The 16,690-nt window shown below is 41.7% G+C and overlaps 1 protein-coding gene across 1 annotated transcript in view; it reads left to right on the top strand.

Annotated features, from left to right (window-relative positions):
• Window positions 1-16,690, top strand: part of LOC112068629 (rho guanine nucleotide exchange factor 12) — a 72,898-nt gene that overhangs the window by 22,609 nt on the left and 33,599 nt on the right. Inside the window, 2 exon segments of the mRNA XM_070438231.1 lie at window positions 12,147-12,167; window positions 12,914-13,008. Coding sequence (XP_070294332.1) covers window positions 12,147-12,167; window positions 12,914-13,008 — 116 coding nt within the window.

Genomic DNA, 16,690 nt, shown 5'->3' with positions numbered 1-16,690 from the left:
AAGCCAAGATAGTGGAATTCATTCACCTTGACAATCAACCATTCTCTGTTGTGGGTGATGTTTGGCTTTCGCCGACTGGTCGAGCACCGGTACACACTACCAAGTGCGCTATTTTTCGATGTTGCCCTATCGGAGTTACACAGTAATAGCGTCACTGCTATTAGCTTCAAGACATGCATACTATGGAACGCCATTTGGGTTTTTGCGTATCAAAAAAGATACAGTAGCACTGTCAAAGCTGTAAAATAAACTCTGCAAATACTGGCCACGAACGATGTGTTTACAATACCGCGTTGGTAATAAAGCATTATTTGTTCGACCGCAACTTCTGGGGTAGATATCTTTAGCTTGGTACCTAGCTAGCACCATTACAACCAGCCTGAAAACAATGACCAGTAGAAACTGCAGTCATTTAAATTATTCTTAGCAATGATTTAGGAATCCTTGTAAGTATTGTTGTTTGCCTATTGAACTTGAGTTCATGAAAATAAATAGCTAACCAGCTACTTAACCCTTTTGCCCAAAGCTAATGTTATATGCAGCCAGCTAGCTTCATCTGGTTAGGGACGCTCGACCGGACTTTGTGTTGTGAAGCTAGCCACAATAAGGATTTGGCACAATAGTGGAATTTGCGGTTTGCCTTCAAAATATCAGTATGTCGTTGACAGTGATGCAAATGAATAAAAATTGTACTTTTATTTTGAAGGCTAACYGCAAAGTCTGCTATTGTGGCTGGATGATGACACCTAGCTATGTAATTAGCTAGCTAACTATAGCTACTGAAACAGATTGTCGTTTCGCTATGTTTTTGTGGAAGAACATTGTTTGCMTTCATGAGCTAGCTAGCTAGCTTTTAATTATGACCAGCACTGTAGGTGCGTGAGACAACTTTACCAGCATCATAGCATACGTATCGATGAATTGTTGTGACATGAAATACAAGTGAGTGTAATCAATGTGTAGTAACTTTTATTTTTATTTAACCATGGAGGCTAGTTGAGAACAAGTTCTCATTTACAACTGCGACCTGGCCAAGATAAAGGAAAGCAGTGCGACACAAACAACAACACAGTTACACATGGAATAAACAAACATACAGTCAATAATTCAATAGAAAAAAATCTATATACAGTGTGTGAAAATGAGGTAGGATAAGGGAGGTAAGGCAATAAATAGGCCATAGTGGYGAAATAATTACAATATAGCAATTAAACACTGGAGTGATAGATGTGCAGAAGATGAATGTGCAAGTAGAGATACTGGGGTGCAAAGGAGCAAAATAAATAGAATAAATAACATTATGGGGATGAGGTAGTTGGATGGGCTATTTACAGATAGACTATGTACAGGTGCAATGATCTGTGAGCTGCTCTGACAGCTGGTGCTTAAAGCTAGTGAGGGAGATCTGAGTCTCCAGCTTCAGTGATTTTTGCAGTTGGTTCCAGTCATTGGTAGCAGAGAACTGGAAGGAAAGGCGGTCAAAGTAGGAATTGGCTTTGAGGGTGACCAGTGAAATATATCTGCTGGAGCGCGTGCTACAGGTGGGTGCTGCTATGGTGACCAGTGAGCTAAGATAAGGCGCGGCTTTACCTAGAAAAGACTTATAGATGACCTGGAGCCAGTGGGTTTGGTGACGAATATGATGCGAGGGCCAGCCAACGAGAGCATACAGGTCRCAGTGGTGGGTAGTATATGGGGCTTTCGTGAAAAAACGGATGGCACTGTRATTAGACTGCATCCAATTTGGATGCGTGTAGAGTGTTGGAGGCTATTTTGTAAATGACATCGCCTAAGTCAAGGATTGGTAGGATACCCTCGTAAAACTGACTATGTTTGGCAGCATGAGTGAAGGATGCTTTGTTGCGAAATAGGAAGCCAATTCTAGATTTAATTTTGAATTGGAGATGCTTAATGTGAGTCTGGAAGGAGAGTTTACAGTCTAACCAGACACCTAGGTATTTGTAGTTGTCCACAAGTCAGAACCGTCCAGAGTTGTGATGCTGGATGGGCGGGCAGGTGTGGGCAGCGATCGGTTGAAAAGCATGCATTTCATTTTGAGCAGTTGGAGGCCACGGAAGGAGCATTGTATGACATTGAAGCTCGTTTGGAAGTTTGACAATACAGTGTCCAAAGAAGGGCCAGATGTATACAGAATGGTGTTGTCTGCGTAGAGGTGGATCAGAGAATCACCAGCAGCAAGAGCGACATCATTGATGTATACAGAGAAAAGAGTTGGCCCGAGGATTGAACCCTGTGGCACCCCCATAGAGACTGCCAGAGGTCCGGACAACAGGCCCTCCAATTTGAAACACTGAACTCTGTCGGAGAAGTAGTTGGTGAACCAGCCGAGGCAGTCATTTGAGAAACCAAGGCTGTCGAGTCTGCCGATAAGAATGTGGTGATTGACAGAGTCGAAAGCCTTGGCCAGGTCGATGAATACAGCTACACAGTATTGTCTCTTATCGATGGCGGTTATGATATCCTTTAGAACCTTGAGCGTGGCTGAGGTGCACCCATGACCAGCTCGGAAACCAGATTGCATAGCGGAGACGGTACGGTGGGGTTCGAAATCGTCGGCGATCTGTTTGTTAACTTGGCTTTTGAAGACCTTTAGAAAGGCAGGGTAGGATAGATATAGGTCTGTAACAGTTTGGGTCTACAGTGTCTCCCCCTTTGAAGAGGGGGATGACCGCGGAAGCTTTCAAATCTTTGGGGTTCTCAGACGATACGAAAGAGAGGTTGAACAGACTGGTAATAGGGGTTGCAACAATTGCGGCGGATAATTTTAGAAAGAAAGGGTCCAGATTGTCTAGCCCGGCTGATTTGTAGGGGTCCAGATTTTTCAGCTCTTTCAGAACATTGGCTATCTGGATTTGGGGGAGGCTTGGGCAAGTTGCTGTGGGGGGTGCAGGGCTGTTGACCGGGGTAGCCATGTGGAAASCATGGCCAGCCATAGAAAAATGCTTCCTGAAATTCTCAATTATTGCAGATTTATCAGTGGTGACAGTGTTTCCTAGCCTCAGTGCAGTGGGCAGCTGGGAGGAGGTGCTCTTATTCTCCATGGACTTTACAGTGTCCCAGAACTTTTTTGAGTTAGTACTACAGGATGCACATTTCTGTTTGAAAAGCTGGCCTTTGCTTTCCTAACTGCCTGTGTATATTGGTTCCTAACTTCCCTGAAAAGTTGCATATTGCGGGGGCTATTCGATGCTAATGCAGTACGCCACAGGACGTTTTTGTACTGGTCAAGGGCAGTCAGGTCTRGAGTGAACCAAGGCTGTATCTGTTCCTGGTTCAAATATTTTTGAATGGGGCATGCTTATTTAAGATGGTGAGGTAAGCACTTTTAAAGAATAACCAGGCATCCTCTACTGACGGGATGAGGTCAGTATCCTTCCAGGATACCCGGGCCAGGTCGATTAGAAAGGCYTTCTCGTGCAATTGTTTTATTTAGCGTTTGGCAGTGATGAGGGGTGGTCGTTTGACCGCAAACCCATTACGGACGCAGGCAATAAGGCAGTGATCRCTGAGATCCTGGTTGAAGACAGCAGAGGTGTTTTTGGAGGGCAGGTTGGTTAGGATGATATCTGAGGGTGCCTGTGTTTACAGATTTGGGGTTGTACCTGGTAGGTTCGTTGATAATTTGTGAGATTGAGGACATCAAGCTTAGATTGTGGGATGGCCGGGGTGTAAAGCATGTCCCAGTTTAGGTCACCTAACATCTCGAGCCCTGAAGATGGATGGGGGGCAATCAATTCACATATGGTGTCCAGGGCACATCTGGGGGCAGAAGGTGGTCWATATAAAGTGGCAACGGTGAGAATCTTGTTTCTGGAATGGTGGATTTTTAAAAGTAAAAGCTCAAATTTTTGGGGCACAGACCTGTATAATAAGACAGAACTCTGCATGCTATCTTTGCAGTAGATTGCAACTCCGCCCCCTTTGGCAGTTCTATCTTGTCGGTAACTATGAGCCCGTTAAATTATGTGACATGCAGTCATATTCATGTCCTGATTGGTCAACAAGCTTATTTGACACGCCAAATAGTGTTATCTACTGGTCGTTTTCTTTTTTGACACGCAAAGACCCAAACGGCGTTCCATAGCAAAGACCCAAACAGTCCATAGAAATCCTGGTTGAGAATTAAACAAATTAACAACGAAACAGCACAGCAGGTAAGTGAAAGAAATAGGCTTTGATTATGTTTTACTTGTAATGGGGACATATGTAAATATCAACAAAAGTGTTTGGTGTGTGTGACATTTATTTAACTAGGCAAGTCAGTTAAGAAGAAATTCTTATTTACAATGACGGCCTACCCGGCCAAACCCGGACGTCGCTGGGCCAGTTGTGTGCCGCCCTATGTGACTCCCAATCACGGCCGGATTTGATGTAGCCTGGATTCCAACCAGGGACTGTAGTGACGCCTCTTGCACTGAGATGTCGTGCCTTAGACCGCTGCGTCCGTGTGTGTGTGTTAACTATTTAACTGTACTAGAATGCTTAAAAGGCCGCTAAACTTTTAAATATCGGTTATCGGTATCGTTTTTTGGGGGGTGGACTAGGAAAATATATCGGGAATATTGGTATCGGCCAACAATGTCATATCGGTGCATCACTAGTTTTATGTATTCATTCAGATTCACAGTGCTGACTGAACCGGGGTTCCTGTACCAAACGGTTAGGTACGTATACTTGTACCGTTACACCCCTAGTGTTACGCTGAAAGGTTCAAAACTGGAGACGTTTGTGTTTTTAGCATAACTCYGTTACTACAGTTAGTTGTTTATTGGTAAGACTGTATCAAAGGTGCTCAATTATATTAACAAGATATTCAAGTGATCACTCTTAACAATGGAAATACATGTTTTAAAGATGAAAGGCAGTCGTGAGGATGCGAGATCAGGTGGGACCATTCTAGCCAATGAGTGGGCAGATAYGTGTGTGAACAGGCCATAGAGATGAAAAGAGAACTAATCTTTGTATCTGTACCATTTTATAGTCTCTGAMAGCATGGGCAGCATCATTGAAGCTATCACTTATTTTAAAGTAGTCTTTTTTTCTTCCTCATTGGCTGATTGCACCCAACTCATAGGAATCCCCACTGAGATGACTACTTTAAAATAGTGGAAGCCCTCAATGGAAATGTCCACGCTAAAACAGGTTATATCCATGATGAGTCCTCTATCGATCCCTATGACAACAGGCACTTTAATATAAAGTTGGTTTTGGGTAAGTTGCCGAAATGCCACGTGCGTCCACTTACAGTGTGTTCGGAAAATATTCTTACCCCTTGACTTTTTCCATGTTTTGTTACATTACAGCCTTTGATTAAAAATGGATTAACAAAATAAATAAATCCTCATCAATCTACACACAATACCCCATAATGACAAAGCGAAAAGAGGTTTTTAGAAATTTTAGCTAATTCCTTAAAAATATCACATTTCCATAAGTATTCAGACCCTTTAATCAGTGCTATGTTGAACTTCAACTTTAGCAGYGATTACAGCCTTGAGTCTTCTTGGGTGTGACACTACAAGCTTGGCATACCTGTATTTGGGGAGTTTCTAACGTTCCTCGCTGCAGATCCTCTCAAGCTCTGTCAGGTTGGATGGGGAGCATCGCTGCACAGCTATTTCCAGATTGGGTTCAAGTCCGGGCTCTGGCTGGGCCACTCAAGGACATTCAGAGACCTGTCCCTTAGCCACCCTGCGTTGTCTTGACTGTGAGCTTAGTGTCGTTGTCCTGTTGGAAGGTGAACCTTCTCCCCAGTCTGAGGTTCTGAAGAATCTGGAGCAGAATCTCTTTATACTTTGCTCCGTTCATCTTTTCCTCAATCCTGACTAGTCTCCCAGTCCCTGCCGCTGAAAAACATCCTCACAGCATGATGCGGCCACCTATTTTTTATTTAACTGTCATCTCTAGGGATGGTGCCAGGTTTCCTCCAGACGTGACGCTTGGCATTCAAGCCAAAGTGTTCAATCTTGGTTTCATCAGACCAGAGAATCTTGTTTCTCAGGGTCTGAGAGTTCTTTAGGGGCCTTTTGGCAAACTCCAAGCAGGCTGTCATGTGCCTTTTACTGAGGAGTGGCTTCCGTCTGGCCACTCTACCATAAAGGCCTGATTGGTGGAGTGCTGCAGAGATGGTTGTCCTTCTGGAAGGTTCTCGGGTTTCCATAGAGGAACTCTTGAGCTCTGTCAGTGACCATCGGGTTCTTGGTCACCTCCCTGACCAAGGCCCTTCTCTCCCGATTGCTCCGTTTGGCCGGGCACCTAAACATTGCAACATTTCGAATAGATCAAATAAGTCTGACGTTGTAAATCAACTAATAAAAAATAATAMATTTTACACTCATTGACCTCCATTCAAAAATTCCTCACTTGGTGTATAGCTTTTGGGCAGATTAAAACCTCTCGTTTTGCCTCTTCCTCTCTGACAGTTACTAGTAGCTACATCAAGGGAAAAGCGAAAACCTGGAGTTTCTCTGAACCAGGGTAACAGCATTGCAAGTTCCTCTCACAGTTCACTGTTTTCTATCSCTCTGACCCCTCCTCTCTTGTTGAAAGTCCCTCACAGACGAGCTCTGTTTTTCGGCATCCTCTTCAGTTTAGGGTGTCCCTGATCCAGGCCCTCTTGGCCCATTCCACCACAGTTTTCCAAGAAAACACAAACCCTCAATTGTGTATTCAAGCCTGGCCCGCCTTTACTKCCCCTCCCATTTCCCCACCCTGTTCTCTGCTGCTCCCTCTCATTCCTCCCACTTTGCCCTCTTCTTCCAATGCGAGTCCCAGTACGGGCACCTATAGATGGGTGTTTTGTGAAGTCTCTGCCCGCCGGCCTCACACTGCAGTGAGAAGCCTGGCAAAAACATCCAGGGACATTCAGGCAGAAGGCCCATGAGTTCACAAGACATTTGTCTTTGGAATACTTTCCAGGGCTCTACACTGAACTTTTTTACACATGTGCGGCCAAGTTGAAAAATGTAGGAGTACACTAAAATAAATTTAGGAGCACAATTAAAAATATTTTATGCAACAAGACATTTTCTTGGTAGTAATGACTGTCATTAATCTGCGCTCAGTGTATTCTCCATGGCAATCAGAGGCTGCGGTACACTGAAGTCATCTATCATCTGGGTGATTAAAAATAAAAAGTATGTTATTTATTTTCTAGGTGCACTGGTGCTCCTAAATATAAAATTCCAGGTCACACAGCTAAATCTTTTGGTGAATAAAATGGTCCTTGCTAGAGCCTTGCTTTCTTGAAATASAGCCCAATATCTTTATATAGCATTTTAGGAAGTCTTCTAGCAAAGACTTGTTCTCAGTGATGATGAATGTTGGTTTTCAAAGTTAGCAGATATTGGTACCATATAGGCTACCAGATTTCCATAATGAATCATTTCATTTTGAGTGTAAATGCTCTTAGTTTTCTTTCCATTTCTCCTATGATTCACTGAGGGAGAGAACAACACATCGTCAAGCTATGATTATAAGTCCCTGGGTTTAACCTCATTGAGGTTGTTTGTGCTTACTTTTCCATTTCTCCTCTGGCGTTTTTGAGGGGGTTGCAGGCAGCCGTCTCTGGAACTTATTACAGTCTGAGAACATTTCATAAATGGGCCATTCAGCTTGTCATTGCCTCGCTGAATGGGATTCAGTGTCGCTAGAAAAGAGATTTAATATGGCTTGTTGGTGAGACAGATGTCCCATACGGTCGACATTCACTCTGACAAACCACACTACTRAATTTGGTCTCACTTTAGTATTGATGGAGAGGAACTGGAACTTTAGCCTACTAGTTCACCATCAGTCGTCAGCTTGACGCGTACATCAATTTGAATTTGATCACTTTTTGACGGCACCATATTTTGATTTGAACGAGACCTTCCATACACATTTTCCCATTGTAGAAATGCCCAGAATGTGACTTTTTGGACTTGAATGACAAAACATTCAAGAGATAAAGGTGCTTAAAGTTCACCTGGTTTGYATGCCCCACCATACCATGAGACATCCATGTGTTCATCACTGGAAAAGATAAACGGTTGAGATTGCTATTATTTAAAAGCTTACAAGCAGGATTGTAAAACTATTTAATAATCGATTGAAAATGCATGTTTTTCTTAATAAAAAAATGGGCATTTAACCTTCAACGTCAATTATCTAAAAATGGATTTACCCTTATGTATTTGTACCCCATCACCCCTTTTATGAGACAGTACCACTGATTTAGCCTACTTAATCAGCCTAGACTTGTTTAGTCAAGAGGTAGCCTCATTTATTATGTTGAGTTATATTCAGCTTACCCAAGTCATTCCTAAGTATTTATTTTTATTTTTTAGGCTTCATTGTTTGAAAACTGTGATTTCAGTGTATTCTTTCCAAGACCCGTAGTCATCAGAGTAAGTTGTACCCTCAGACTGGGGGAACACCCTAAATCTTAACTAGATCCCTATAAAATATGCCATAGGGAAAACACGGACAGAATCACGGAATCCAAACATTAAAATGGAATTCAACAATCCCACTGCTGTCTTGCCACGAGATGCTGCTGGAAGTGGTATTGGAGGGCCAGTAGGAGGCACTCTTTCCTCTGGTCTCAAAATGAAAAAAGATCACCCATCTTTTGGATTGGATGTTAAACGGGTGTCCTGACTCTCTTTGGTAAGAGTAGGGGTGTTAACACTGGTGTCCTGGCTAAATTCCTAATCTGGCCCTCATAGCGTCATGGCCACCTAACCATCCCCAGCTTCCAATTGGCTCATTCATCCCCCCTCCCCCCTTAACTATTCTCCAGGTTGTTGCTGTAAATGAGAATGTGTTCTCAGTCAACTTACCTGGTAAAATAAGTGTTAAATAAAACATTTTTAAATAAATAAAATTTGAACTTAGGGAATCAACTAAATGTATTGAAAAGTAATTCATTTGACCATCCTGACTAGTCTCCAAGTCCCTGCTGCTGAAAAGCATCCCCACAGCACGATACTGCCACCACCATGCTTCACTGTAGGGATGGTGCCAGGTTTCCTCCGTCACGCTTGGTATTCAGGCCAAAGAGTTCAATCTTGGTTTCATCAGACCAGAGAATCTTGTTTCTCATGGTTTGAGAGTCCTTTAGGTGCCTTTTGGCAAACTCCAARCAGGCTGTCATGTGCCTTTTACTGAGGAGCGGTTTCCGTCTGGCCACTTTACCATAAAGACCTGATTGGTGGAGTGCTGCAGAGATGGTTGTCCTTCTGGAAGGCTCTCCCATCTCCACAGAGGAACGCTGGAGCWCTGTCAGCGTGATCATCCGTGACCTTCGCGATTCCTCAGTTTGGCCGGGCGGCCAGCTCTGGAGTCTTGGTGGTTCCAAACTTCTTCCATTTAAGAATGATGGAGGCCACTGTGTTCTTTGGGACATTCAATGCTGCAGAAATGTTTTGGTACCCTTCCCCAGATCTGTGCCTCGACACAATCCTGTCTTTGAGCGCTACGGACAATTCCTTCAACCTCATGGCTTGGTTTTTGGTCTGACATGCACTGTCAACTGTGGGACCTCGTATAGATGGGTGTGTTCCTTTCCAAATCATGTTGAATCAAATGAAATTTCCACAGGTGGACTCCAGTTAGGTTGTATAAACATCTCAAGGATGATCAATGGAAACAGGATGCACCTGAGCTCAATTTYGAGTCCCATAGCAAAGGGTCTGAATACTTATTTTAATAAGGTATTTCTGTAATTTATTTGTAATACATTTGCACACATTTCGAAACCTGTTTTTGCTTYGTCATTGTGGTATTGTGTGTAAGTCTAACATAACAAAATGTGGAAAAGGGGAARGGGTTAGAATACTTTCCTAATGTACTGTATCACAGATAAACATCTAAGTAGGGGATATGACTAGATAATGAAGTAATAGCTATTCACTCAATTTTCCTTCACAGCACCCCTCTCTCTTTTGACTGGCTAGCAAGGGACACAATCTATTCACTGGCCAGTTAGTTTTTAGCTCGAATACCTAATGACAAATGTATTTTATTTTGTACAGTTATCAAAGATGACATGAACATCAACAGTTGGTCATAACCTCTCAGATTGAGTAGGGGAGGGGTGCCTTCCTGTGGCAGCGTCAAATGAACCATTTTCATTCATATCTTTAATGCAGAAATGGTAACCTATCAAAAGAGGGGTTTTATGAAAAAATGTGTGATTGTAGCGCAGAGATATTGACGTGACAACCATCGGCAACGTGTTTTTGAATGGGCGGCTGGAAGAGGTTAAACGTTAACTACAAAGTAGCCTATGCTTAGACCTGGCAGAATGATATCATGATTATTTGCATCAATCCAGTGGGTATTTGTTTTGCAAACTCTACCATCACATATATGCTATGAAAACACTGCTAGATAAAAAAAAATCCCAGACCTCAAAAGTGATCTACTGATAGGATTGTTAATGATCAAAAAAGGTGCTATTGAGAGCGAAAACCTGAAAAATCATGGGGGAACCTGGGAAAACAAAGTGGATTTTTTGGGGGGGTGAAATATACGGAATCAGGCAAGAAAAATACATTTTTATTTTATTTATTAAACCTTTTATTTAACTTGGCAAGTCAGTTAAGATMAAATTCTTATTTATAATGACTGCTGCCTACACCGGCCAAATCCGGGCGACTCTGGGCCAATTGTGCGCCGCCCAATGGGACTCCCAATCACGGCCGGTTGTGATACAACCTGGGCGTTTATCACTCAGGAAACGGGAGCTCTCCCAGCAGTGCTTAATGTTTCTGGGAATCTGTCCCTATTTTCAGCCTCGGGGCTGGTGAGGTTAGCTTTTCCCCAAGTGTGGGTCAGTACCCTTGTTTAAGGAAAATAAAAGAGGGGGAAACAACATCATATGGATGCATCTGTTCTCTGGCCTGTTTATTTTTTTTCATCCTTCATGGGCTAGCCTATTCATTTGGGTTATTCAAGTTTAGCATTACATTTGTTAGCATTGGTACATAGTTACCAATGCTAATCCACACATTGGCCAGCAAAGATCAATGACATTTCCTCCATCAGTTGGTTCCCCATGAGAAGTCTCAACCTCCTGGAATGTGGTTCCTTACTGATGTAATGGAGCTGAAATGAACAGCATATAATCTTCTTTTTTCCCCTTCTATATTCTAAGGTCAATCATTGTGATGAATGGTCTCAGCCCTTCCGATCAATGTTTTTCTAGATATATTTCAGTGTATCGATACCCTACTTTCCACCCTACCACTGAACACTAATCCTTGCAGGGCACTACAGCCAGTCTGCATCCCAGTCAACAGACCGAACAGAGCATGACTCAGATTTTATGATCATGACAGTGGTCTGTTTTTGAACTGTAAAGGACACAATTGGTTAAGGTGAATGCACCAATTTGTAAGTCGCTCTGGATAAGAGCGTCTGCTAAATGACTTAAATGTAAATGTTAAATGTAAAGATCCAAGAAGGTGGAAGAAGGAAATTTGACCTGGCAAAGCTTTTAATCTTTGAGCTTTGACTGTCTGTGCTGAAGAAAGCTGGTGTAGTTTCATCAGGATTATGATGTTTACCAGCATCAGTCTCGGGAGTCTCGCTTCAGTAGACGTCTTGTTTTTCCTGCTCCCAAGTCCCCTTGCAAAGTACTTGTTTGAGTTGTCTGCTGATGTCGTCGTCACTCGGTGATGTTGCTCGAATCGGATTATGATGATTATAACACTCCCCTCTTTTTTACCCTGCAGGTTTCCCAATAAAGCAAACAGGTAAGAAACCTAATTTCATACATTTACATTTTAGTAATTTAAAAGACCCTCTTATCCAGAGTGAGTCCCCTGTGGGAATTGAACCCACAACCATGGCGTTGCAAGCACCATGCTCTACCAACTAAGCAACACGGGACTCATGCAGCTGCTTTTGTACCTGTGAATCTGATGTTTTTACCCAACACAGACGTAATGTTGTAGGCCAAACCACCAACAGAACACACAGGCCAGATTAAGGAAATTAAGCGGCCTTTAGGAGAAGCCTGCCTGCTATACACACACACACACACACACACACACACACACACACACACACACACACACACACACANCTCGAATCGGATTATGTTGATGATTGACACTCTCCCCTCTTTTGCCCTGCAGGTTTCCCAATAAAGCAAACAGGTAAGAAACCTCATTTCATACAACCAAGCGGTAAGCTGTTTCATACGTGTGTTTCTGACGTTTCTACCCAACACAGAAGTAATGTTGTAGGCCTAACCAACAACAGAACACACAGGCCAGATGAAGGAAATGAAGCGGTCTTTAGGAGAAGCCCGCCTGCTACACACACACACACACACACACACAGTGGTCCTCCTCACTCAGAGTTCAGCGTCAGACAGGGGAGGGGGACAAAGGGGTGCCTCTTCTAGCACGACCCATCTCTGCCTAGTCCGGAGAGAAAACGTGCCTTTCACAGCAACATGTATGCAGAGCAGGGCCCGAGGTCTGGCTTTACGACATTCCTCTAACGAGAACCCATTCACTTGCTCTTACAGACCTACTCAGCAGCACAGCCACTCCAGTCCAGATCAAATACAGTTATCATGATTCATAGGATGTCCTCTTCACCTCGTCGGTGATGGGGTGGCTATTGAGTGAACAATTGAGTTTCTTTGTTGCAGGTTTGTGGATATTCCCATCAGCAAGGCAGTTATTRGTGGCACTCCGCAACATTGAAATTGTATGTTATGTTTCCTATAGAAAAGGACAGTTGTCAGTGTTGTAGGCCTAGTAGCTGCTCACAAATTAAACATTGTTCTTCGATAGCTGAGTGGTGGTGCTCCTCCCAATGCTCATCAGGTTAACTTTTGTTTACATTTTTCAGATGTTTCCTTGTTTTTTTTTACAAAGCTCTCTCTTTTCAGAAGCAGTAGCATTCTCAGTAAGGACCACCCCCCTGACAAGAAACCCAAAAGTGATAAACCGGCAGTCTCCGCTTCACATGAGTTTGACCCTACAGGTAAACGCACAGATGAATGGTTCAATCAGCATGATGGGATGGTGTATGCTATGCTGTATGTTCACTGTGTGGAAAATATAGCCACTGTTTCTTTCTCTGATCTGCACCTGCATTTCTGAATCTTTAAGGGTACCATGTCTTGCGAGAWGTCTCGCTCTATCTGATTTAATAGCAGATCTTTGTTGTGCACAATCACTTCTTCTGTTCAGTGTTATTGTGCACAAATGAATGCATTATTAATTCAACATGCTCAAAGCTAGTTGGTGACCTTAATGCCCAGTGAAAAAATACCAGCCAACATTTTTGTTCTCTATTGAAATATGGGCATATAAGAGAAAAAGCACAAATTATGTTTGGGTATGATGACTAGTCACCAGCTCTCTTGATACTCATCAAACAATCAGGGCGATTTAAAGATAAAATCCTCGTGCCCTCCAGCTTATCTCAGAATGACGCATTGAACGTGTTCGGCAAGAGGTTACACAAGACTGGTCTCAGAATGATTGTCTGTTTCACTTCAGTTGAATTTCTTCTTATTTTTAGGCCCAAACTCTAGTCTCATTCCTTCAGCCTTAAAGCACAGTTACATAGAGAAGCAGCAAGCAATGTCTTCCATCTTTAGTMGAGTAATATTATCAAAAGATGAGAGATTGGATGAGGTTTTATTCAGATCTGACTTTGATAGACTTTTCTTTACCCCTGTTGCATGTCCACGTCTCTTACTCTATATATTTCACCTTTTGGCTCGCCTTTTTGTGTTTCATCATTTCCTAACGATCATATCCCAAAATAGTTTTCAATAACATCTTTCTTTAACACGATCATGATTTCTAAATGGAGTGGCTGTTTTTTGCAGTTTAAGTCAATTGTCTCAGTGCTTGTCTCAAGACATGATCTTTCACTGGCATGTTAATGGTTAACAATAACAACAGAGTGTACTTGAGATTTTACTTGGATTTGGATGGAATACTACAATTTTAACGCTCTATTGTCAGTCTGTCATTACAAGCAGAGGCATATCTTTTTCGTAGATAAAAAAATACTGTAATCTCAGAAAGATWAAATTTGATGAGGTGATTATTTAACTAGAGCTTAGTAAACTGAGCAATGCATAAATAGTTGGCTCTTTATAACACACATTGTTGAAGAAAGGTTTCAAATAAAATCACTCTGACAAATTKAGGTTTATTATGTTAAATTTTGCACTTCGGAAATGGCGTTCATAGACAAGCTATCGCCTTTTATATAGTGCATTGCAAAAGTATTTATACCCCTTGGATTTCTTCACATTTTATTGTTACAAAGTGGGATTAAAATTGAGTTAATTATATATATTTTTGTCAACAATCTATATAAAATGCTCTGTCAAAGTGGAAGATTTAAAAAAAGATTAATAGGAATAAAATAACAAAAATATAGTCATTGCATAAGTATTCAGCTCTTTCTAACACAATAAAATGTGAAGAAATCCAACAGGGTATGAATACTTTTGCAAAACACTGTCTCTGATCACAAGTTGTAATGAGTCTAGATGGGCAATTCCATAYGAATGGAATTACACTGACTCTATAAAACCATTGATTTCAAAGTTTAACAAACCATACAACTCTATGCACAATGACTACTTCGAACAATTTACACATTTCACAAAAACACATTTTACTGGAAGAACAGTGCAGATGCAAAGTTAGTTAAAAGAAATACAGTAAAAACTCCCTCTGTTATCCAAAAACTTTATTCAATATCTGCTCCAAATTAAGATTCAAAGATGTCTGCAGAAAGAAAGGGGTGTCACCTATGACATGTAGCCTTGAATTTGAAAAAACATTATGGTTATTGAATTACTGTAAATTAAGTGGATTTACACCTRTTTACAGAATTACAGTTACGCAATTACATCATGGGTCCCTGAACTGTACTATACAGAAATGCATAATTATGGATATGAATATAATTGTCTCCATGGTRATGTATACTGAATAGGTACACATAGTTAGAAATATGCAATAACCTTTTGCATATTTGGCTATTATTCTACACACTGGCTATTATTCTAATGTGCTCCGCCACGTTTTGGTTGGACCAGACCAAATCTGAACCAATCATAGACCTCTGTTTCACAAGTTTGGACATCACAGTAAAGCACATTAGAGAACACTACAGCAGGGGTCTTCAATCTTTTCTTGCCCTGGGACCCCCTCCCARGCAAACTGGTGACCCAGGGACCCACATCATAGGTTAGAAGGTGAATGATAATGGCAAAGAAGTAATAATCAACATTTTATATTGAATGGATTTTGTAGATAGTTTTTCATTATTTTGACCTCCCCACATTATAATTGGAAGAGGAAGTGGAAACTAACGCCGGCTATTGCCTAGAAAGCTAGAGCAGAGAGCAGCTTAGCTGGTTAAACAAAGGTTAGCCATGTCAATAAGCTTACCAGCAGCTAACTGCAGAGGACAAACATAGGTGCAAGGTAAGCGTTTCATAATGATTTTTTTTGTATTGACCTTAGGCTAATCAATGAAGTCCGAGCTGAATTCCACAAGCCTGGTCATTATTAGAAGAGTTTAGTCAAGCTAGCCAGCGGCACTTGCGTCACTAGTAGCATATTAGCGGATGCTTTTTCGAAGCCTATGTTAGATACTCAAGTGAGTGTAATTTGCTCAATTTTAGGAGTTGAGAAATGAAGTTAACACCCTTCAAAAGAACATTTCTATTTTCTACTGTAGGTATGTCATTMTTTTTTAATTTATATTTTGAGGACCCCCTACGGTTGAATACCCCTGCAGCACAGTAGAGTTCAGTAACGTAGAGTAAGAAAACGTACATTATACTGTACTCTAGTGTTTCTACTGTACAGTACTGTAGTCTACCTTTCATTACTGTACTGTGCTCTACTGTGCTGTCTAAACATGTGGAACATAGACTTCTATAATTGGTTCATGATTTGGTCCAGCCAATGCGGACTGACCAAATTYCAACTACTTTTCAATGTCTGTGGATGTCCGATGACGTTCGTGCTCAGTGGGTGAGGATGCTTATTACAGTAAATGTATTAATATAAGCCTTTATTTTAACAGGGTGTCAAATTGAGACCAATTCTCTTCTTCAAATGAGCCCTGCACAATACAAACACACATCAATACAAAACACARTAAAATACTAAATTATAAAACACAAACACAATCTACAGAGCATTCCCCACTGTTTTAAATTGCCTTCAGGGCAGCATGCGTTCAAGCATGAGCCGCCTTTGCAACACATTCCACATCTGTGGAGCATAAAAAGCAAAAGCAGCTCTCCCTAAATCAGAAGCCACCCATGGAACCTCGAGCGCAGTCTAATATTGTGCGCTTGTATTGTATTCTATTGTTTTGACCTTGACGTGTGTCGTCAGATACATCGGAAGTTTGTGTCCGAGCGCTTTGTAAATGAACAAAAGGGAACGCTGCTCTCTTACATACAAAGAGGCCCAATCCACTTTTTGATACAATACGCAGTCGTGAGTTMGACAATTATCACTAGTAATTAATCTAAGTGCACAATGGAAAACAGCATCTGGAGGTTTAATTGTGGAAGCTGCTGCTGCATGCATGCATGTACAGTGCATTCAGAAAGAATTCAGACCCCCTTGACTTTTTACACATTTTGTTACGTTACAGCCTCATTCTAGAATTG

This window comes from Salvelinus sp. IW2-2015, unplaced genomic scaffold (genome assembly GCF_002910315.2).
Source record: "Salvelinus sp. IW2-2015 unplaced genomic scaffold, ASM291031v2 Un_scaffold611, whole genome shotgun sequence".
In the NCBI taxonomy this organism is placed as follows: domain Eukaryota; kingdom Metazoa; phylum Chordata; class Actinopteri; order Salmoniformes; family Salmonidae; genus Salvelinus; species Salvelinus sp. IW2-2015.
The sequence above is the reverse complement of the archived record's forward strand: the minus strand, read 5'-3'. Positions and strand labels throughout refer to the sequence as shown.